Here is a 22,647-nt window from a genome sequence, read left to right as displayed (position 1 = left end):
ATGTGTGGGGTGAGACCCAAGCATCCGTAGTTTTTGAAAACTCTCCAGGTGATTTTAATGTGCAGCCAGGAGCGAGAACCACTGCTCTGGACTCATTCTCGGCTCAAGGAAACTAGCCCTTCCTGATTCTGGACACTGATTCCTCCACCTTGTTTCAAAGGGTCAAAGTAATGGATTCCATTACAGTGATTCATATTGCTGTTCGCATATGTCTGAGGATCTTTTATCTTTAAGGGCCTTTCTTTGGCTATTGACAGAACAGCAGCCTCTGGCCCTGGCTGACTGTGAGAAGCATTCCCTTGTAAGGGGTGGGATCAGCTACTTTGCCTTCAGTTTGCTTTGATGTTCCTGATGGGACAACCTTTATTGACCTTTTCCACTTCTCCAGGGCAAGTGAAGGATGCAGCAGCTCCCAGGTGGTCTGGCTGTTCTGTCACTTATCTGACAGCTCACCTGAACTCACTGTACCCTCAAGGAGTAAAAATGATGATGCCATCAGCATCACTCACTTAAGAAGTCCACAGCTTAGGAGTCTGGAGTCTGCATTTACTCAGAACAACACCCATAGTCTATGTAACTAACCCACAACAGTCCTGACCCCCAGTCACACACAGATTACTCAGTAAAAGAAATCATAGTTACTGTCAGTAATGAGCAGTGGGATAAGGAGTCAAGCCAAGGATGCTATCAAGTGTGGTAGTTTTATTTTCATTTTTCTCGTTATTATCTGTGAGGTGGTCAGACTTACACAGAATGCACTTTTTCTTTGAAAAGGAACTTAAAGCCAATACATTAAATGGGCAAAGGTTGTTTGTATTTCTGAAGGTAGCCTAGGAATGTGTATTAAACATTCACTGAATTCCTTCTGTACAAACTTGCGGAAAAGCTTCCGTAGATGGCAATACCTTGGAAAGAGCCCCGCCTGGGAGGTGGGGGTTTGTATTCTGGGCGAGGCTTCACTGTGTGTTCTCAGGAAGGTATCCCCTGTCCCCAGCAAGATGAGGAGGCAGTCTAGAGGCCCTTTAAGGCTCTTTTCTGCCTGATATTTTAAAACATTGGATGATTTTAAACTGTCTTTCAGCTTTCTCTTCTCCAATTGGTACACTTTTATTTAACCAATTGACATAGGTCTTACTTTCCAACATCTCATCATCAATTACTATATCATTGAAAATAAAATGATGGTTTCCTCACACCTTCTTGGGCAGTTTGAAATCTTACCAGGTAGTTTATTTTTAAAATGAAAGAAGTAGTGAAATTGTTAAGTAAATATATGTGAACATAATATACTATCACAAAATATTTTCTTATAGAACTCACCCTGTTTACTATAGTAATTAGTTCTAGTTTTCAGTCATTTCTGGAACCAATGCATGCAGGGAGAGAGTATTTTTGATAAGAACATTCATTTACTTATTCAATAAATATCTGTTAAGGGCCTAATATGTAAAATTCTGTGATAGAGGATTAAAAGAATTCTCAAGGAACCTACAACTCTTATGGGGAGATAAAACATATATAAATAGTTTAGTTGAACAAGGCAGAAAGGACAACATGCCATATAAGCGGCACCACAGGTGTGCTGTGGGACATGGGACTTGAAACTTAAGAATCTTACATTTTAGTAAAGCAATGAGACATATGAATATTTATACCTAATGATATACTGATAACATATACAAGGAAGAAAGTAGTTCTCATCAATTGCCCAGGGCCTGGCACAGTTTAAAGTTTCAATCAATATTAGCTGAAAAAATAAAAACTGAAAAAAAAAATAAGGAAGATTAATAATAATGATAGTTATCCTTTCCTTTCAATGAGTATTCTGTGCCAGCCAGCCAGGCACTGGACTGTACTTTCATTATCCTTTGGAAGCCAGAGGAGGGAGACACCCTCTGAAATCGATGAAAAGATCAGAGATTCCATTTGACCTGGTTTTTGAATGATGGGGTTAGATTTGGACATAAATTCATTTTCATTAGTGCCTTGTGTATTGGACTTAGGTGGCGGAGTTAGTCTACTAGGTCTAATAAGACCATTATATTTTAGATGCTAATTTACCAGTTTATCATGAGAACAATAATTGCCAGGCAGAGCAATTATACAAGCCAACAAAGTCTTCTCTCCTTGAAAGCCAGCTTCCTGGGAAGCCAGATGACCAGCAATGTCTTTGGAATCAGAACAAGTGAAGCCAAATGTTGAACTTCTACAGCTTCTCCCTGCTCTAGCCCCCCACCATGTCCACATCGTTCAGCAACACTAGACATACCCCCCTCACTGCTGCCAGAGTCTCCATTTTCCCTAATTCCTGGGATGACCAACTGAACCCTTTCTGATTGATACAATCTTCTTTAACTATGTCATTTAGATTTTGTCCAGTGTTTCTGGCTAGGAAACCATCCTGGGTTTATTTGTTTGCTTATTTTTAAGAGTTGCATTTGTTTGCTCTGATAGGTTTTTGGGTGATTTCTTAGGTTAACTCTCTGAGGATCCAAAGGAGGGTCTCTGATCTCTTTCATAGGGAACCTGCTGTTTGCACAGATCCCCAGTAACCCAATAATTCCTCACCTGCTATGGACTAACGGGCATTGTCACTCTTCTATGGTCCCACGGTTGGACTGGCAGCTATGGACATGCCAATTAAGGTCACATTTCCCAACCTTGTTTCAAAATACTAGGTACAGAAGCTTCCCACACCATGGAAAATAATCATTCACTTATTTGACCCTAAACATGCTAGACAATGTAGCCTCTGGCATCTCATCTAAAAAGGCTTACCATGTAACAGTTAGTTTACAATTTGGGGGACAATTTGTTGTTTGTTTTTTTTATAAAAAGAATAGACAAAATATTAAAATTTTTGAAACTAGCAGTGACTATTAAGAGACTAAGAGAACTTTATATTTTAAACCTTCTATCAATTCATCACTATCCAACTTCTGATAAAATTATCCCTCCATTGGCTCAATTTTATTTGCTCAATTTCAATTTATTAGATAGAGAGAAGTGAAAATTAAAAGCAAAAAAACAATCCCTGGCATCTCCTGAAAGTCTAACTTAGGAGTCAAAGACAGATGTCTACCTTGCTCTCTGATGAGTGGTTATTTCTTCCTGTTCAGCTCTTACCAACAGGAGGTTGGTGGATTCCATTCTTCTTTCCATCTTTATTAGACCTCAGAGTAGAAAGCCTTAAAATTCTTCCATAAAGAGTGTGTTTGCTCTTACCTTTTCTGGCTTAGGTTATAAGAAAGAGATGTCTGATAAATATTTGGAAGGCAGTAGGTAAGAATTCCGTCATTTGTAATGCTAGTATTCAACAGAGCTAAGACACTCTCTTATACTGCTGGTGGCATTTTCAATTAGTTCAGTTCTTTTGGAAAGCAATATGCCAATATGGAGCAAGAATCATAAACACAGAATTACTCTGGGACTAGTTTCACTCCCAGGAGCTCAGCCTATGGAAATAAAAGAGTACAAGCAATGATAATAAAAATGATGGTGATGATGATGACAACAACCTCCAAATCATCAAATCCCGTGGCTAATCCTTGTTCCTCATCCTTGATCTTTATGATTCCTGTGACTATTGGCTCCTTTATAGCATTTTCTTTCTTTACGTTTTCTTGACTCTAAAGATCTTATTTCTTTTCCTCCCTCTCTCACTATAATTATGGCAGCCCTTCTTCTTTCCATCCCCATAAAGACAGGCATTCCCCAGCCAGGGCTCTTTCTTCTCCCCTCACCTCTGTACTCTAACACTAGGAGATCCCATAGATGTCCATATATCTTCTGCAAAAAATAACCCCAAGTCCTCCTCACCACTGAGCTCCAAGTCCACCTTTCCACATGCCTTTTGGACATACCCGTCTGCACACCAAAGCCATTTCACCCTTCCTCTTTTCATCTGTTTTTTCTTTCCTTTTCCACTCCCACAATCCTAGTTTAGACCTTCAGTCCTTTTTATCGACTAATGGCTCCCCAAACTACTCCTCAGACATAGAAACCATTATAAAAATGCAGCGGCCCAGATCTCACCTCAGACCTGTGGCCTAGGTGTCTGTGTTTTTAACAAGCTGCCAAGTGACTTCAATAAATGGCCACCAGGTATGGGAGCCAGGGATCTCAATTATCTCAAAGGTCATACTTGTCTCCAGACCCTGATCTGTTTTTATACTGCCTCCTCAACAAGCATTCTACATCCGACACTCCTCCTACCCACCCCCCTACCATTTTCCATTGTTTATGCCTTTCTCATTATCTGGAATGCCCTTTCTCCCATTTCTACCTGTCCAAAGCATATGCACTCTTCAGGACCCAGCTCAAATGCCTGGCTCTCTAAATATATTTGTCCTCAGTAACATCATCCAGAAATAACTTGTCTCTCTATTGGAGACGAATAGAGAAATACCTGTGGCTCTTATTTCACAGTTCTCTTTGCCAATCTACAATCTACTTCCGGGGACCTCAGTAGCAGCCCTGTGCCAGGCCTTAAGTCTGAGGATGGTCTGCAGGATGTAATGAACACTGTTACAAAACCCAGGAGCATCAGCATCAAGCCAAACACACTGTTAGTCCCACTCTGACTTTTTGCCCTGAGCTCAGTAACTGGATTTCTGCCTTGTTTCTGTGCGGAAATCGTTGCCTTGTACCTCAGTCTTCCTATAACCACTGCCTGTAGCTCCCCTGGAGTAAAGTCCACTTTTGGGCAACTTGCCCAGAAACCATGAACTGCCTTGCTTTTACCCCTATCTTCATCCCTCCACTCATCCTATACCCATCCCACCAAGTTTTTTGCTAGCTGTGCATGTGTGCGTACACACATACACAAGCAAGTCAATAAACATTTTTACCAAGTACCTAATATGAATCAAGACCCTATGTAGCATAGTAATGAATCAAAATCACTTGTCCCACGTGAATAAACTACAAATTAATTAGAGATGACTTAGTAATGATGGTTTATGGCATTATTGTTCATCTTTATGAACAATATTTGAGAGCTATAACTGCACAGCTCTACACAGATGGCTTTAAATTAAATCTGGCAATTTACTAGAAGCAGGCTCTTCAGAAGTAAGAAGAATTTCTTATCTTTATAGTCCTTGCAGATCTAACATTTATTGTTTTGTCTTACACACAATAAATTCTCAAATATTTATCGAATAAATAGATGAATGAATGGTCTTTACCTGCCTATTCTGCAGATGGGTGTGAAGTGTGAGGACAAGTTGATTCCCAAAGAAACAGCTTTTATTCTCTTTATTAAAAAATGAAAGAATAAATCAGGGCATGTCTGCCTGACTCCCTTAATCCCTAACAAGGCATGTACAAGGAACTCAGTCTTGTCCAGCATGATGTCACCACATGGTCCCAGGAGTTTTCAGACTCATTTCCACATTGAAGAAGGAAACCTATTTTAAAAATGCTGACCATAATGCTGGTTTGCGCTGAGAATCAAAAGAGGTCCAGCTATCCCCTCTATCAAATGAACTTAGCAACTGTAGTTAGTCCCTGAAGCAACTGCATTGGAACACAACTTTTCACATTCTTCCTTTGCTCTCTAAGATGAAGAGACAGCTCAAGGGCAGAATACGGAGCTCCTCTGAGTCCCACAGTTTCTCTGGACTCTTGTTCCACATGTCTTCTCTGTTAAAAAATTACTAGTCACCAATCAGATAAAGAAAACAGCTTGGGCCAACGTGAGCAAAGTGCCAACAGAAAATCTCCAGTCAATGTCATCCCTAAACACCTATTTTTCTAAGTGCCATTTCCAAAAGTAATACTAAATAATAAGAACATTTTAAAATCCATCATATCACTCAATCTGTCACAGTATTAACATGATGTCAATTAATGAAGGATGGCATTTAAATAATGAGTTAATGTTTTCCTCCTCAGTCTCAATTATTTCCTTACTTAGGACTGGCAATGATGATGATAAAGATTTTCTGTCAGAAATAAAATTGGAACAGTGCAATACATACTTACATTAGGCTCTTTCTAAAAAGGCTTTTTCATGGGGGCCGGTCCAGTGCCGCAAGCGGTTAAGTGCGCGCGCTCCGCTGCGGTGGCCTGGGGTTCGCCTGTTCGGATCCCGGGCGCGCACCGACGCACTACTCGGCAAGCCATGCTGTGGGGGCGTTCCATATAAAGTGGAGGAAGATGGGCATGGATGTTAGCCCAGGGCCAGTCTTCCTCAACAAAAAGAGGAGGATTGGCAGATGTTAGCTCAGGGCCGATCTTCCTCACAAAAAAAAAGTAAAAAAAAATAAATAAAAAGGCTTTTTCTTAATTTACTGTGTAAGAATCTTCCCTTTGTTGGCTAACATCACAGCCTAACATGGAGCTCCAATACAGGCCACACGAGGCCATACAGGAAGTCCATCGAGTCGGATTCAAAAAGAAGTGTAAGACTTCTCTTCATAGAGCAAGGGCATGTTTTTCCCAAATCTTACACAGACAGCAAGCAGTGTCTCTAGAAGAAAACTCAGCAAGCCTTTGCTAAAACAGACGCTTACGTGTTACTATAACCATATGGGAACATTCAGTACCCTCTCCTGAATACAGAGTGATAAGATGCCAAAAACGTTTAATCGCTTAATGTGCTACATAAAGAGAAAACCCTATAGTGTACATTATATTTTAATTTCCAGAGAGACTGACTTTTAACCAGCCTTGAATCAGTGATTTCAGTCTCCCTGAAGTCCAATTAGCTGGTAGCATCCTGTCAACTCTTCTTTACATAATGATAATTTAAAGACTTTTGTATATATAAAATTGTAATCATCTTATTACAAGGTTTCGCATTATTTTATTGTACTTTTTCCACCTTTACTAAAACCTCCTTAATGTCTTCCCTTTAGCTTCTGATTCACCAGAGCACCTTAGAAGATGGTGATATTTTCACCAAAAGAGGATCAAAAGTTTGATGAGGCTTACGTAGTTCCAGAGAATCCTATGCAATCCAATTGTGGATAAAGATGAATGTCCTGAGGATTTTCTATTGGGCATTAAGCCCATGTGGCCCCTAAGCGCATTTTCCTCTCCTCAAATCACTGAGAAAAGAAAGTGGTGACCGGGTACAGCCAGCACAAGTTGACCACTAACAAATTATTGTGATTTCCTTATGTGAGAGTTCACTAGGCAGTAGACCAGGGGAAGGCAGAGTTTATCAAATATCTGAATTTTACCAAAGTATTCTGTCAACATGAAACATCATATTAACTATACGGAGGGCTAATGTCCAAACTGAACAGCGGAGGATCTGCAGACATCTGTCACTTCATTCCGGAAATTCTCCTTTTAAAGTGCTTCAGAAGACATTTCTTCCTCTGCTGCATTTAGGTCCCATTGGGGACCTCCCTCCCTAAAGAAAGTCTATGGATATAAGGGTTTTGGTTAATAGATGCTCACAGCTGGGAGGACAGGCATTGATTTTAGATACAGTGGGATTATGTTGGGGGCAACTTGGGAAATTTGAAGATAGTGTAGATGTTAGATAGGATGAAAATGTATTGAAATAAAAACATGGAGAAACTTGATCAGAAAAGCAAGTTCAACAGTTTGTACAGTATAATATCATTTATCATATATGTGATGGCATATATATTGTGTAAAAGAATACAAGGTGTTAAGAGTGCTAATATCTGGTGGTAGGAATATGATCCTTTTCTTATTTTTGCTTGTCCATATTTTCTAATTATATAAAATGCATTGATATTGTTTCTGTAATAATAACAGATTATTAAAAATAAAATGTGGAAGGACTTGAATGTCCTCATCAATTGGAAAGTAGAACTTAATGATAGTGTTAAGACCATAGATGGTCAAAAAAGAAGATAGAAATTAATTCTATTACCACCACCACCCCCATGCCACTTCTTACCAAAGACAAACAGCAGAAATCTCCCCTTCTGACTATTTCGTTAGGATGTTATGGGATAGGCGTAATTATTATAACAGAAGACTGTGCAATATGTTACCACACTGAGACATACTTTATCTCTGAAATCATTTTGAAAGTTTTCTTCCTTGACTCAGGTTTGGGACAGGGTGTAGCCTATGCCCTGGTGTCCAGGTGGACCTATGAGGTCATTACACTTTCCTACGTTTCTGCAGGCCAGTACAGTCTCTAATTTAGCTTTGTGACTGAGAACTCTAAGGAATCTCAGCTAAACACGAGAAGAGTCCTAGTGCAAAGTCTCTTGTGAGCTATCTATGTGAATGAGAAGAATAAACGTGAGCTGAACGATTATCACTTAGATTCCTTTCTGGTTGAATATCTGAAGGTTAGGGATAAGGGTTGGGCAACCCAGAAAGTGGTCTCCAGACACAGGGGCTTGTTATGTTTAACATTTTTACATAATTACTTGGATGATGATATAGCCATGCTTATCAAATTTGAAAATGACACCAACATATTTTATGAGAGAATCTAAAAAAGATCTCTTACCATTGGATAAATGTGGCTAAATCAAAGTGTGAAAAAAAATAACAATAATAGCTAAAACTCACATATACTTAATATATGCCAGACTCCTTTCCAAGTGCTTTACAGATATTAGTTTGTTTAATCCTAGCAATAACCTTAAGGAGTAGGTTGTGTATCACTTATATCAACTGTTGTTAGATATAATGCAGGGCAGAGGTATAGACTGTGGACATTTGTATCAACTCGCCTAGTTAAAACCTAGCACTGTAGCTGTTCTGTGTGAACTTGAGAAAATTACTTATTCTCTCTGTGCCTCAGTGTCCTCATCTGTCAAACGTAAGTTAATAGTTGATTCATTCAACAAATATTTATCAAATACCTACTATATGGATACAAATCAAATATTACCTACTCCCTGCTCTCAAGGCACTTCCTGAGGAAGTCATTTCCTGAGGAAGAGAGACACGTATTCAACTAAACATAAGTCATTCTTCTTTAACAGCTATGAAGTACTAAACGCTTCACTCTTGTGTATAAAAGATATAGGCTGTTGGTTTGAGATTAATATTCTTTATCATAGTGAGAAAAAATATTTCTATTCCTCATTTATTCAGTTTTAAAATACGGGAATAGATGTTTAAATTTCTCAAGTATCATTTAAATATATACTGCAATGATTACTTGTCCCTCTTTGACCTTTTTATATGTTGACTTATGGTAACACATTTTCTTAACTAAAATATCCTTGAATTTCTGAATCAGTCCTAATCAATCATAGCACAGTATCCTCTTAATATTGTGTTAGACTCCAGTTGTATATATTTAGGATTTTTCTTCTATGTTTATAAGTAAAACTAGTCTTTCAAACGTCTTCTTAAGAAAAATGATTTTTTTTTAATCCAACAGCTTATTCTTTGCCCAATATGATTAAGTGAGCAATGATTAATTGGTTCTACCAAAACTGATCAAGAGAAAGAGAAAAATACCACAAATGTAAATGGTAAACAAGAAGCAGGCTTTAACAACAGAGACAGAAATTGCGAAACAAATTATGATACTTTAAGTTAAAAAAGTTTAAAAAATTAAATCATATTAATATAATTGAAAAATTATTATATATTTCCTCTCTCTACTCACTCATTTTTAAAAATTACTCAACTGCTCTTAAAAATCAATAAAAGGAATTTTTGCTAGACTTGATTTTTTAAAGCATCACTTTTTTTTTTTTTTGAGGAAGCTCAGCCCTGAGCTAACATACGATGACAATCTTCCTCTTTTTTGCTGATGAAGACTGGCCCTGGGCTAACGTCCGTGCCCATCTTGCTCTGCTTTATATGGGACGTCGCCACAGCATGGCTTGACAAGCGGTGTGTCGGTGCGCGCCAGGGATCCGAACCTGCGAACCCCGGGCCGCCGAAGCGGAGCGTGTGCACTTAGCCGCTGCGTCACCAGGCCAGCCCCCCTAAAGCACCACTTTTAACCTTTTCTTTATAACAGGGTATATTAAGTATACCAATTTGCAAATATAACTCCCACTTATGGGGGTTATATAAGAAATGTTTGCCAATTTTGACCCTCTAAAGAAAATTTCAGTTTTGGTTTGAAATTTTGGCAAATGAATGACAGAATTTATGTCTTTAGGTAGAATCAGATGTGTTAATTTCATTCCTAAGTTATCTTCTGAAAGATTTTTGCAAGAATCCAGATTCCACATAAATAGGCAAATTTATGACCACAGAGTTAAATTCTTAGGAATTACCAAGCTCTTTTCCCAGTCTCATGTTTTATGAAGTGTTAAAGTTAATAGTAATTGTTTTCAAAGATGTTTCTTCTACAGAAAAAGATATTCCAAGTGGAGTTTTAAAAACTGAAATATAACATGCTTCTGAAATTTAACTCTCATATCTATTTTATGGAGGCAAAAACATAAACTTGTGTAGCTATTCCTCAGGCCTTCTCTTCAAGCAAACTTTGTGGTTAGTTTCCCTGAAAATCATCATTTCCTCAACACCAATTTTTTTGCATTTCTATGAAACCTGCACTTAGCAAGTGATTTACTTATTGACTTCTAGTTGCCTATTCTTGCCAGCACGTTCCTATAAAGAATTGGCGCTGGTTAGAGTTTGTGTGGGTGGAAGTGGACAGCACCTCTTCCAAAGTGATCCATTAAATTAAAAAATAAATCATGTAAGAAGTGGGATGACATGAAGAGTGACGTGCTCTGAGAAGGAATAATTGCTGCTGTCCCAGAGTGCTCAGAGTGTAGGTCACTTTCTCTAGAAGGTTTTCAAAGGGCTCATCAACTGTGAAGTCGGTAATAGAATTTAATGCTGCCAACTGCACCCCTTGAAGCTAAGCATTAATGACACAACACCAGCATTGTATAGAAACAGGCAAATATATTAACTTAATGATAGGCCAATGGACCCCCTAAGGAATGTGATTATATTGTGCCAGCTCTTGTATAAATGTTAGATCTTACATAACTGTGTTGTTATTACTTTCTTTCCCCTCAAAGACCTTTTGAAGTGTTCAAAGCAGAAGATGAGAGAAGACGTGTGCTGCCCCAAATCACAAAGGCGATTTGCTAAAATAAACCAGCCTAGTGCCCACAAAAACCTCTACTTTCATTTTTCTCAAATTGAAAGCAGTGTCCACTGGTTTCAAAAGGCCCTATCAAAATAAAATACTCAAGTCTGAAACATACCAACAGGCAGATATGGGTGAGATAATTCCAGTCTTGCATGTTGGTTTCAGAAAGCAAAAAATCCTACAGCTCAGGCTAATACTAGACTATTCCTCTCACTTCCATATTTTTCTCTATCAAAATTGCCTAGACCTATATGGAAACAATGTACTTTCAGAAGATAATGCTTATGATAACGTGTTAAGTGAAAAAAGAAAAATGCAAAATTTTACACCTCTCCCCCAGTAACATATATGGTAGCAAGACGTACACATGTAAACAAAGGTTGAAAGGTACTTTGACAAGGCAAGCCCGGATTTGTTAGAATAGTAGTGCTGTGGATGATTATTTCTTCTTTTATTTGAAGCTGTAAGAAAGTATTTTATGATTTATTTTTAAATTAAGAGTCAAACACAGAGATCACAAATTGACAGCCTGCAGGCCAAATCTGGCCCACAACTACTTTTAACAAAGTCATTAACATTTAACATTTAGGAGATTGTTGAATAAATACTTGAATTTTTAGCTTCTCATGAAAAATTGAAAGATGTGAAAAAACTGAGTCCATATTCCCACACGAACTCAACCAGCCTGAGCTGTGAGGAGACCATCTGGCCTTTATAAATGGGGTGCTTGCTAACCTGTTGCCATAGGCCCCCACTCCCCACTCATCTATATCACCAGCCTGTGGGCACCTGCATGTGGGAATCCTGGTGAAGGCAACTGGATTAAGAAAGTTACCACGTCTCCATGCATATTGATGAGACTTCTCCTTGCTCTCTTCGCATTTTTACCTTTTGGATACCCTTCAGTGATCAAATTAGAGAATGTCTATACTCAGAAGTTACATAATCTTTCAGTATACATAGCATAATAAAAATTTGGCAATTGACTCACAAAACAGAGCAGTCAACCCTGATAATCACAATAATTAGCAACAAACATAAAAGCACGTTGGGGACTGAGTTCTCAAATTAGTCAACTCTATTAAGAAAATAAGACACTTGAAAAATTAAATTTAGGGTTAGAACATCTCAGCATTCTCTTCACAAAGACTCTCATGGAAACCAAAACCAAAGTAGAATAATGAGAAGCAGGATGTATATTCCATTTGTCTTCGGTCCTTCCCTGCTTTCTTTTAGGCCTAAGCTAATGGACATGTTTGTGTTTGTTCAACAAGACACCTGGTGCTGTATCAACCCATTCAAGGAAGGATAATAAATAAGTATCATTTCTAGTGTTCAAAAGAACTACTATGCCACTAAAAATAGCAAGCCACCATAAACTGAAACTTAAAACGACTGAGTATACATGCAGATGCACGCACATTTACCAGTGTACAAGCGAGTGGTATGGCTTTTCAGGCCTTTCTTTTTTTGTATTATTGATATCCCACCATGGCCTTGTAAAGGGACAATTCTTACCTTGTTAATGGTCCCAGGTCACCTGAGTCTTGGCTTCCAGCTTCACTGGGAGTGCTCACTGATTTCGAGGAGGGAGACATAGGGGTTGGGACTAAATAATGAAAATAACAGGTATCCCATGTTAAAAAATGCAGCGGCTGCACTGGAGAAGAGCAGTGTCAGACAAATCAAAACAAATGGGCCCAAATTAAAGTGGTTGTATGGCCAGGAGAGATTGAGATGGGATAAGAAAAAAAAGAAAAAGGAAAGAAAAAAAGAAAGTCAAGTGAATTTTTCATATTTTGGAAATTAAAATTTGAAATGAATTTAGATAGAATTAACTTAGGGATTCTAAGGCCATGTCCACCATAACAAAGTAAAATGGAGAATCAAAATAGTTATCCAGATAATTCAAGTCAAATATCTCTCTAGTATGAACTATCCAGATAATTCTAACTCTCCACTTTATTTTGTTAGTAGCGATGTGACCTAGTAAAAAATAAAATAGGGTGTCTATAAAACTTTAAAAGATTGTGAAATAAGTGATTCTGAATACTTTTAAATGGTCAAGGTGAGTCAGAAAAGTCTTTGTAGGTCTGCATTTGGAGGGAAACCTATTGCCCGTGGAGAATAAACTGCATTTGTTATGAGAGACTAACTGACAGGAAGGGAAAGGGTAAATGTTGAACCTGGTAATTTAAAAATCTCTTTGAAAACAAAGGAAAACGCCAGGCTGCTTTATTTTTACATTTAATTAATAGTTTCATTCCATTGTGCTGTTTACTGTGTTCGGGACTTGTGTTCCTTTGCCTCTGGCAGTTCTAGAAGGTGCTGCCATGTGCACGTTAGTAAACTGCATTCTGAAGACAGGAGAAGCAAGTTCAAAGATCAAGGTCAGTGCAAGCTCAAAATGTCAGCACAAGAAAAATTAAAAAAAAAAAAACAGCTAAAGGAAATGTAAATGTATTTTTTCTCTATCCTTCAGATATAAGTCAAATGTCCTTCAGATAGAAGCTGCACCAAATAGCCAAGATGGCTCCAGGCCAGACCAATTCAACGGCTTCTCAATATCACACATACCAAAGACGCCATATGGCAGAAAGGAACTTCAACACATAAGTGTAGATTCCCATTTGGTTTCAATCATGTGCAATTTCCTTTTATTTATTTAATAGGGTAAAGAGTTTAACTATTTTGTCCAAATCCTGTAACACAATGGCAGATCTGTCAAGAAGCTAGGAATTTTCATGTGGTCCCACTATTAATTCACTGATTATCCACTGCAGTAAGTCAGAGGGCAAGTCAGAGAGATGGATGAAAATTGAAAATGGGGTCCACCCTTGCAAGGGTCCCTTGGCAGAGATGTAGGGATAGGTCAGAATTTGGTCATGGGTTAGGGATTTTTAACTGTTTTGTTCTTACAGTTTAATTGCTGGCTTTATGTAGGGTAGGGGAGAAAAGGACATATTACTGTTGTGTTTAACCAGTGTTCACAATGCAACAGAATTTCAAAGGCTATTTTGAAGCAAAAAATGTAATTGATTGCAAAGTATCTAATTTATATCACATGCCAACTAAGTATAAAAAAGTTTGTCAACCTCCTCACAGAAGGTCCACCAGTCAAATCTCCCATAGGTTACATCTTCCATACCATAAAAAAGCTAAACAAAATAATCAACATGTTATTGGGGCTTATTATATCGTTGTTCTACATGTGATTTACCTACTACCAATTTAAGTAGAGTATAAAATGCTTTTTCGTGGTGTTTTAGTTTTGTGTGTATGAATTAAATTATATGCAGCAATACTTAATAATTTGTAGGCTTATTATATACTGCTCTTTTTCTTATTTATATTGATATGAATACTTGTCATTTTGTTGTACATGGGATAATTTTTCTTAGTTTAAGTAACTATGGAAATAAATGAAAATTTATTTTAATATAAAAGCCAATGATGGAATTAAAAGAAAACAAACCATTTTTTAAAAGGAGACCTGATATGGTATTTATTTATATTTATATGTATTATTTTTAAAGATTTTTAATTTATTTTATTTATTAATATGTATTATTTTTAAAGGTTTTTTTTACTATATTGGATATCATATAGTAGGATATCCTACTATCATACTAGTAGGATGATACTAGTTACTAATAGTTATCACTATTAGTTTTACAGACACCCTGGGATTACTCTGAAATGTATGGGAAGCAAGTGGATAAAGAAAAATAAAATAACTTATCACATGAGAGATATATAGTTAAGTGGCAGAATAAACACATTATGTACAAGTTACTTTCAGCACAAATAAAACAAATAGTTTACTATCCAAACCCTAGTGATAAAATGAGATCATGACAATTAACTAGGAATAAATGAGTTGGAGGAGGGGGGTTGTAGTGAAAAATGCCAATTAGCAATGAAATCAAGATACACAATAGAGTCAAATAAACTTAAACTTGTTAATTAGCTGCTAATCTGTCACCATTTTAAGTTTTCCTTCAAATTTCTCACTATTTCTCAGCATTCTATTTTCATCATGGAATTACTCTATGCCTGTGGCGGTTATGAAATTCATAACCAGATTCACAGTATTTAGGTTGGCAGAGAGAGGCTGGGATTTAGCAATGGAAATGAAGGACAATTTAAGAAAAAATTCCAAGATTTCTTGTATTAACCATGTGGCAACTCATTTAACAAGGATAAAATAATCTAAAAGTAACACAGTGGAGAAGGTTGACCGTATAATCAGTCAATAAGTAGTAAATTGCTAACAACTTGACAACCTGTCCTCCCATCTCCTTCCAGCCCCCTCAATTCCAAAAATAAATACACCTGAATCATAAGCCATGGAATTTCTTAAAAAAATAAAAATAAAAGAGAAGTAAAAGAATAGCAAACGCTGGACATGGTGTATCCCATGCAAGTCAAGTTTAAGGAAATAGTAACATGAAGCACTTTTAAGTACCTAGAGGGGGCTCCGGCGATATACCAATGCTTTGCAGCAGAGCTTCTGTCTCTCGGCGTTTGCGATCCAGGTCAGAGTCATCCTGAATAGGTTCTTTCTTCTGCTGCATATCAGCCTAAAAAAAGTTGATGCCAGTAAGAAAAGTTAACAACAGAACTAAATGTATGCTTGTCCTGGCTGAAACTAAAAATGGTAAATGCAGGGCAGTGAAGACCCGGCAAAGCCCTAAACAGATACAATCATGTGTATAAAGGATGAAGAGACACTGTAACTGCTCCATTTAATAATTACTAACTCAGTGCTTTCTCTTTTGGATGATGGCTTTTTCCTTCCTCTACCACATCGTATGAAAGTTTCTCTGACCCAGGTTTGGAAGAAACCATCAAAGCAAAATATTTCCAACTGGGATATGGATTTTCAAAAAAATCTGCCTGCTTTTTCAGACCTCCTCGTCCCTTCTGGAAAGACATACTATCAGTTCTTGACGCGTGTGTGTTTGTAACATTCACACCCCATGTTTGGGACTATGCAGACAAGGAATTACTGGGATCTGGCTAAAAAGTAAAATTAGACACGAAAATCTGTAACTGCAAAATACACTATTTGTATCAGTAATCTAAGTTCATCATGGTTTAAAATAAACCAGGCTAAAATGTTTTAAGGCATGTGAACAATATTGTGTAAGTGTTGTTACTTAATTCTGATTTCTCTAGGCTTCCATTACACATATTAACTTAAAGGAGAAAATTATTGTGTAGAAAAATATAGAATAAAACATCATTTAGGAGAAGTTCTTTTCCCAAATTCTGTCTGAAAAATACATCTTGTGTGAGCCTTTTAGAGTCAGATCCTATGCCCAGTTTGTGTTTTTACAGGACGGTGACAAGTCAAAATACAAGTTACAGAAAGTCAAGGGTGGGATTCTGGGGAATTAAACACTCAGGTCTCTTTTTCATAACATAGTTACTACTTAAGACAGGGCATTTGCCTCACATCTGAAACACGATAACATCCTATTTGATGTGCAAGCTACCGCAAGACAAAGCTCTGTGAGATTACAGAAGTGAAGCTGTCTTAAAACTTGTCAAAACCCAATTATCCAGTTATCAGACATACCTTCCTCCCCAGGGGCAAGTTGGGCACCCTAACAGGCACATTACCTCCTTCAGGAGCGCAGAGTACATTTCAAAGCAGTGAAGCATAATTTACGTCATGGCATCTAAAGCAGAAAGAGTTCATGCAACTTTTGACTTACTCCCAGATGGTAACCTCTACACTGATTATAAGCAAAATGCATCTTTGCACATAGTGCTAGGCTCGACACTTCTGTTATTACTCTCCTTGGGCTTAAAATGCCCTCCTATTTTTGAGGCGTATCTGTCATTAGAGGGAAAACTGCCATGATGGGTGTTGATAAGGGCCATTGACAGTACTAGAGGATATCAGGCACTCTCATGTAACCCAAAATTCTGAAATGGCAGTTTAATCTCTCTCAGTGAAGAGATCGAAGTTCACGTTCTTTTCCAATTTTAACATTTAACCTACTAAAACAAGTTCCAAAGTTTATGCGTACAACACAGGCAAAGATAGAACTAAGATGAGAAAGAGGACCTTGCAGAATAAGGATCTACATTAACATTCACATATCATAAACTTAAAAGAAGGACAGAAGGAAAAGGGGAGACGTGAAAGAAAAGGGAATTACCGTAGCAGCCACTGAAATACAAATGAAGAAACTAACATGAGCAAAATTCATCCTAGGAAGCCAATGTGGAATGGTATGGTTTTATGTGAGGAGTTAAGCCGTAACTGGACTATCAGCTTTACTGAGAGAAGATCCGTGATTATTTTGTTCACCACTATTTCCTTACCTCTAGATCATGGCCTGACACAAAGCAGATGCTTAATAAAAAATGTGTTGAATGAATGAATGAATACCCGCCTTTGGTAACTGCTATTCTGTAGCTACAGAATCTTAGAATTACATATCATTTGGGCCAATTTCCACCAACTGTACCCCATTGGGAAGCCCCTTCACAACATCCCTGTTAGAAGGAGTCATCTAAAGTTCTAGTGACCCAGTGCTCACAACAAAGCCTTTTCTATATTCTAGCAACAACAAAAAATCTTTAACCTTTCCTCATTCTTTCAACAAAAACTTATTGAAGGACAATAGAGTGCCAGTGGTAATGAAACTGAGAAGTTCTAATGAAGCTTAACTAGAGCGAACAGAAAAAGATCCACCTAATATCTCCCTTTTAAATACACTTAGGGCATATTATCTATAACTTTCTGTCATGCATGTCCTATGTAGAAAGATACAGAATCTGTTTTTTTTTATTTACTATAACCTCAGTCATTAAGCATTCAAGAAACATACTAGACAGTAAATCACATGTCAACATGCATAACCAGACATTGTGCAAAAATAGTGCACCCGAACTCCGCTCCAAAATTTCACTCCACGATACGAGGTGCCTCTACAATTTATTCTCTGCCTTCTGCCTTTTTTAATTCTTAAGGAAACAGGCAATATAATGACATATATTAATAAGGATAAATGTCCATCTGGATGTAACAGAAGCTTAGGAAAGCTATCAACACTCAAAGCTGACCATGAAAAATGCAAAATTAGGTAACTGGGTCTTGGTGGAAATAAAGGTGGTTCCTATCTGTTACTAATTAGCACCTTAAACTAAACAAAGCATTACTTCATCCAAGACGGTTATACCAAGTGAGCTAGTCATGGAACTTTTTATTTTTCCCATGAAAATACTACACAATCCTAATATATTTTAATGACTCAATAAGGAGGGATTTTGCAGTACTAGTAATTCAAACTATGCTAGGGGTCTTTCCCAGCGAGTGATATTTCTGTTTGTGAAGAATAATCACAGCTGAGACCCAGAGAGGATAATCAAAGAAAGAAAATTTGTCAGCTGAGAACTGTCAGTCACTTTTCCAAAGGCAGCTCCACGGTTATTAGAGGGACAAGCGAGGACAGGCCAGGAAACCTCTGTGCATCCTCCCTTGCAGCAATTCGGCAGAAGGCCAAGGAGAGGATGAAACTTCGGGGTGGCCCCATTAAGCACACCTCATTGCATTAAGCCAATTTTTCATGAAATTGGGTCTGTGTCTTGAATAGTGCCCACTATATTTATTTTAAAATCAGATTTCATCCATAATACCACAACCAAAAAGCAGTTGACATCCAGAGGAGCAGAGAGTGGTAATTTTACACATGTACACAGTTTTCCAGATTCTGTGCAATCAACGTGGGTGGTCGTAATTTCCACTAGTTTTCAGTCCCAGCAAAAACAGTCACTCAGATTAACACTAAAGAGCATTTTGTTTCCTTTTCATTCTAAATTTGTTTTATTTAAAATATAAGTTAAAAATCAAACCTATAAGATTAAGGCGATTTCTAACTCTCTACAAACAATAAGAAAACTAGAAACTCTTAAACTCAGGAGTCAATGACAGTGGCCAGTCGACTGGAGCATCCCATAGACTCAGGACCAGAATCTTCCAAGGAAATTTGCAGGAAAGAATTACAGATGCTTGGAATGGATGTCTGTGACCAGCATCTCAGACTTGCCCTAACTAGTTTATGTGTTCATTCATTCTATAATCCTTTATAGCAAGCCTACTACATGGCAGGATCTGTGCTAGACATTGACTCAATGATGAAAAACATATAATCGTGTCCTCAAAAGCTTGCACTCTATTAGGAGAGAAAGACAAGGGAAGAGGTAAATGGTGCTAAATAGTGTGATAAGATCAAGGATAGGGTGCAGGACTAACCTAGTTATGGGTGGAGAAAGATATCAAAGAAGGCTTTCCAGAGGAAGTGACACTTGAGATGAGAACTGACAGGCATGTAGTTAACAGAACAGTGAAAGCAGAGGGAAGAGAACATTCATAAACTCCCCGTCAAGAGAGACTGTGGCCCATAAGGCGATACGTAGCTAAGTCTGGCTAGAATGTGGATTTAATGGGGGAGAAGAGAGAGCGCTGTTGTCTCTGTCCAGGACTTGATGATCACTGTAAGTTGGGGAAGGGAGTGGTGAAAGAATGACCCCTGGTTTCTGCTTTGGACAAATGGCTGGAAGAGTGGGGTCCTTCCTGAGACTGGGGATAAAGGGGGGCTACCTGTAAGGCTTAGACCTCTGGGGCCTAAGAGCATTTGAAAAAGAAGGATCAGAATAGATTACTTCCGGGTTTCTTTCAGCTACAAAATGCTATAATCCTAGGCAACTAGGGGCCTCAAATTATAAAACCCTTCCAATAATGGGGCATTTTTGGAAAATGACCTAGCCAGCAGTGATCCTGACAAATGTAAGTAGCCATTCTACAGTGCCGCTTTCTCCTACTACCTGCTCTGGTAGCTGATCTCAGGTGCAGAATAACAGCTGTTTCTTACTGACTAGCTCCTTTGTGTCTTTCATTGTTCCACAGTATCTCCTTGGATCTTCACAGAACTCCGTGAGGAAGGCACCACTCTTTTCCCCATTTTACAGAAGGGAAAACAGGTTCAGAGAGGTCCTGTACTCCCTCAAGGCTGTTCTGTGAAGGGCAGAGTCAGGTTTCCCAGCCACGTTCAACTCAAAAGCCTCTGTGAATAAAAACGGAGTTTACTGCCCTCTGTCTTACAGCATCAGCTGCTCCGAACAAACCACGCCATTGCAGTCTACCAAAGGTGCTTAGACTGAACTGTGGAAAGATCTTTTGTGGGGAGATGGGTTGCAGAGGGACAGGATTTAAAGCCAGGTCAGACCGCAAAGGTGATGTAGTCCAGTGGATCCCCAAATCTGGCCCCATGTGGATATTTTGAACCAAAAACTTTGAGATGGGAGACTAGAACTCTACATTGCCATGGGAGTCCAGGGAGCAGGGTCAGGATATCACAGGCTTAAATCACCCTGTCTGTTTAGAAATGAGGAAACTAAGACTATGTGACTTTAATTCCAGAACTAGGTAGAGGCCCAGAAATGTCTAGAGTCCAGGTGTTCCACACTCCCCACCACCTGCTGTCCCCCGTCTCCCTGGGTCTGTCTGCTGTGGAACAAGCCAAATCTCCATCAGGCAAAGCTGCTTGGTTTAGAAGCAAAAAGGGTGGCCTATTTCGATCAGTCTTGTTTGCCTGTAATTTTTCCCCAAATGTGTAAAATGACAAAGAGGAAGCAGACAGCATAATTTGGAGCCAGATTTCCCATATCACATCGCATTTTGTGGTAATTCTACGAAATTCAAGTTGGATGTTAGAATGTCAGCTTAAAAGGAAACCGGTTATTAGTAAAGGATAACAGGTGCTTTAAAACTACAGCAAGTGTTGACATTTGAAGGAAAGGAAGCATAATAACTTAATGCTTTTTTTGGCTTTGCATGGAAACGAATAGCCATTCCTTGTCAATTCTTACCTCCACTTGACTCAAAGACTGCACATAGAACAGCAAAGATCTCTAAGGGAACAACATTATGTGTCCTGTCAAGGACACATAAACCACGGCATGAAACAAAGTGTAATGGAATGGCGAGAGGCGAGATGCCAGAAGACTAAAAGCAACTGCAATTACGTTTTACTTTGTTGGAAAATAATTGTTATAAATCTGTTATCTTGGTCTCCCACCTAAGTATGAAACACACTTATTTAGATTGTAAGGCATCAAAATACATTCTCTTTTTCCTTAAAGAAAAACTCTGAGTAGGGAAGCAGGTCTGGTTTCTATACACTACACACAAGCATATCACAATATACAAAGTTTCCTTGTAAGAAACTATTCAAAAATATCTTTGGCATCTGGTTTTTGTACAAGCTGTGGGCTATTTCTACACTGCCATAACAAATTGGAGAATTAAAAATAAATTATTTATTGGACTGAGATAGTAGAAGAAAGCATAATATGATAGCAAGACATTGAATTGGGAATCAAGAGTCCTGGATCCTGGGTCTGGCAGGCAAAAAAGCTGCATTTCACCTCTGGGTTCCTGTTGCTTTGGGGGCATAAAGAGGGGTTTCAATGGAAGGTCTCTAAAACCTCTTCTAGCTTTAATATGTGATAATTCTATGTCCATGGAGCAGAGTCGACTATACTATCCACCCTCTCACCAAGGGAGGGAAATGCAGCTTTCTCTCACCAGACCTACGATTCTTATTTACCCTGAAAAATATACACTACTTAGGAAACCATGGAAATCCATTGGCATCATTTTCTAATTTTCTCCTAAAATATTCTGGCTGGTAGTTTTTAAAAATCTTTTTCTTAAAATTAACACTTATTAAGTACCAACTATAGCCTAGGTACTACTAAGTGCTTTACAAGATTAACTCTTTTAATTCTCACAACCCCACAAAATAAACATATTACTATGCCTATATTAAGGATGGGAAACTGAGACAGAAAGGTTAAGGGATTTCTAAAAATAGAGATATCACAGACTACTTTCAGAGTTTTATTCATGTTTGGGGTGAATCTGGCATTTGGAGACCTCTGAACCAAGTACCATCTATCATTTAGGTGGTGCCTGACCAGCACATAGCAGATGGCAATGACCTTATCACTCCAAGTATGTAGATATGCACTCATTTTATTCAGGTGTCATAAAAGGATTCTTTTAGAGGGTCCTCTTTATCCATTTGACCAGCCTCTCAGAATCAACTGATTTTCCTTTTTCCCCACAACACCCCAACACTCAGGATTTACCTCTTTCTTTTTCCTCTCCTCTTCCTTCCGTTTCTTCTCTTCTCTTATCTGTGCTAAGCGCTGTTTTTTGCGCTCTAGCTCAGCTTTTAAGTCACTTTTGTCAGACATGTTGGTTTCCTTGGAGGAAAAGAAAAAAAATGTGAATATATAAAAATAACTTTTCTGTATTACCATTGCAAAAATCATTCAAAAGGAAATTCAGCTTGAAAATGTAACTTTTTGGCAATAACAGGTTGTATTGCTTAGCCTATGTCAAAGAATCAAAGAAACAAATTAAGTTAGATCTGGTTTCATGCTATATAAAATCATCGCCTTTTAGGTATACATAAATATTTGAAGAAATACTATGTTATAGTCTATTCTGGTCTGAAGAATAATAGCAACCTACTTCAGAATAAGCAACACATTTTCTGTACAAGTTTTTTTAACAAACAAACAAAAAATAAATAAAG

The 22,647-nt window shown here is 38.0% G+C and overlaps 1 protein-coding gene across 1 annotated transcript in view; it reads right to left on the bottom strand.

Annotated features, from left to right (window-relative positions):
- DYNC1I1 (dynein cytoplasmic 1 intermediate chain 1) overlaps positions 1-22,303 on the bottom strand; it is a 262,800-nt gene extending 240,497 nt beyond the window's left edge. The window contains exons 1-3 of the mRNA XM_058525886.1: positions 22,196-22,303; positions 15,492-15,606; positions 12,542-12,632 (exon numbers count right to left, since the gene is read on the bottom strand). Coding sequence (XP_058381869.1) covers positions 12,542-12,632; positions 15,492-15,606; positions 22,196-22,303 — 314 coding nt within the window. The remainder of the gene's footprint in view (positions 1-12,541; positions 12,633-15,491; positions 15,607-22,195) is intronic.
- Positions 22,304-22,647: the final 344 nt, after the last annotated feature.

This window comes from Diceros bicornis, chromosome 3 (genome assembly GCF_020826845.1).
Source record: "Diceros bicornis minor isolate mBicDic1 chromosome 3, mDicBic1.mat.cur, whole genome shotgun sequence".
Lineage (NCBI taxonomy): Eukaryota > Metazoa > Chordata > Mammalia > Perissodactyla > Rhinocerotidae > Diceros > Diceros bicornis.
The sequence above is the reverse complement of the archived record's forward strand: the minus strand, read 5'-3'. Positions and strand labels throughout refer to the sequence as shown.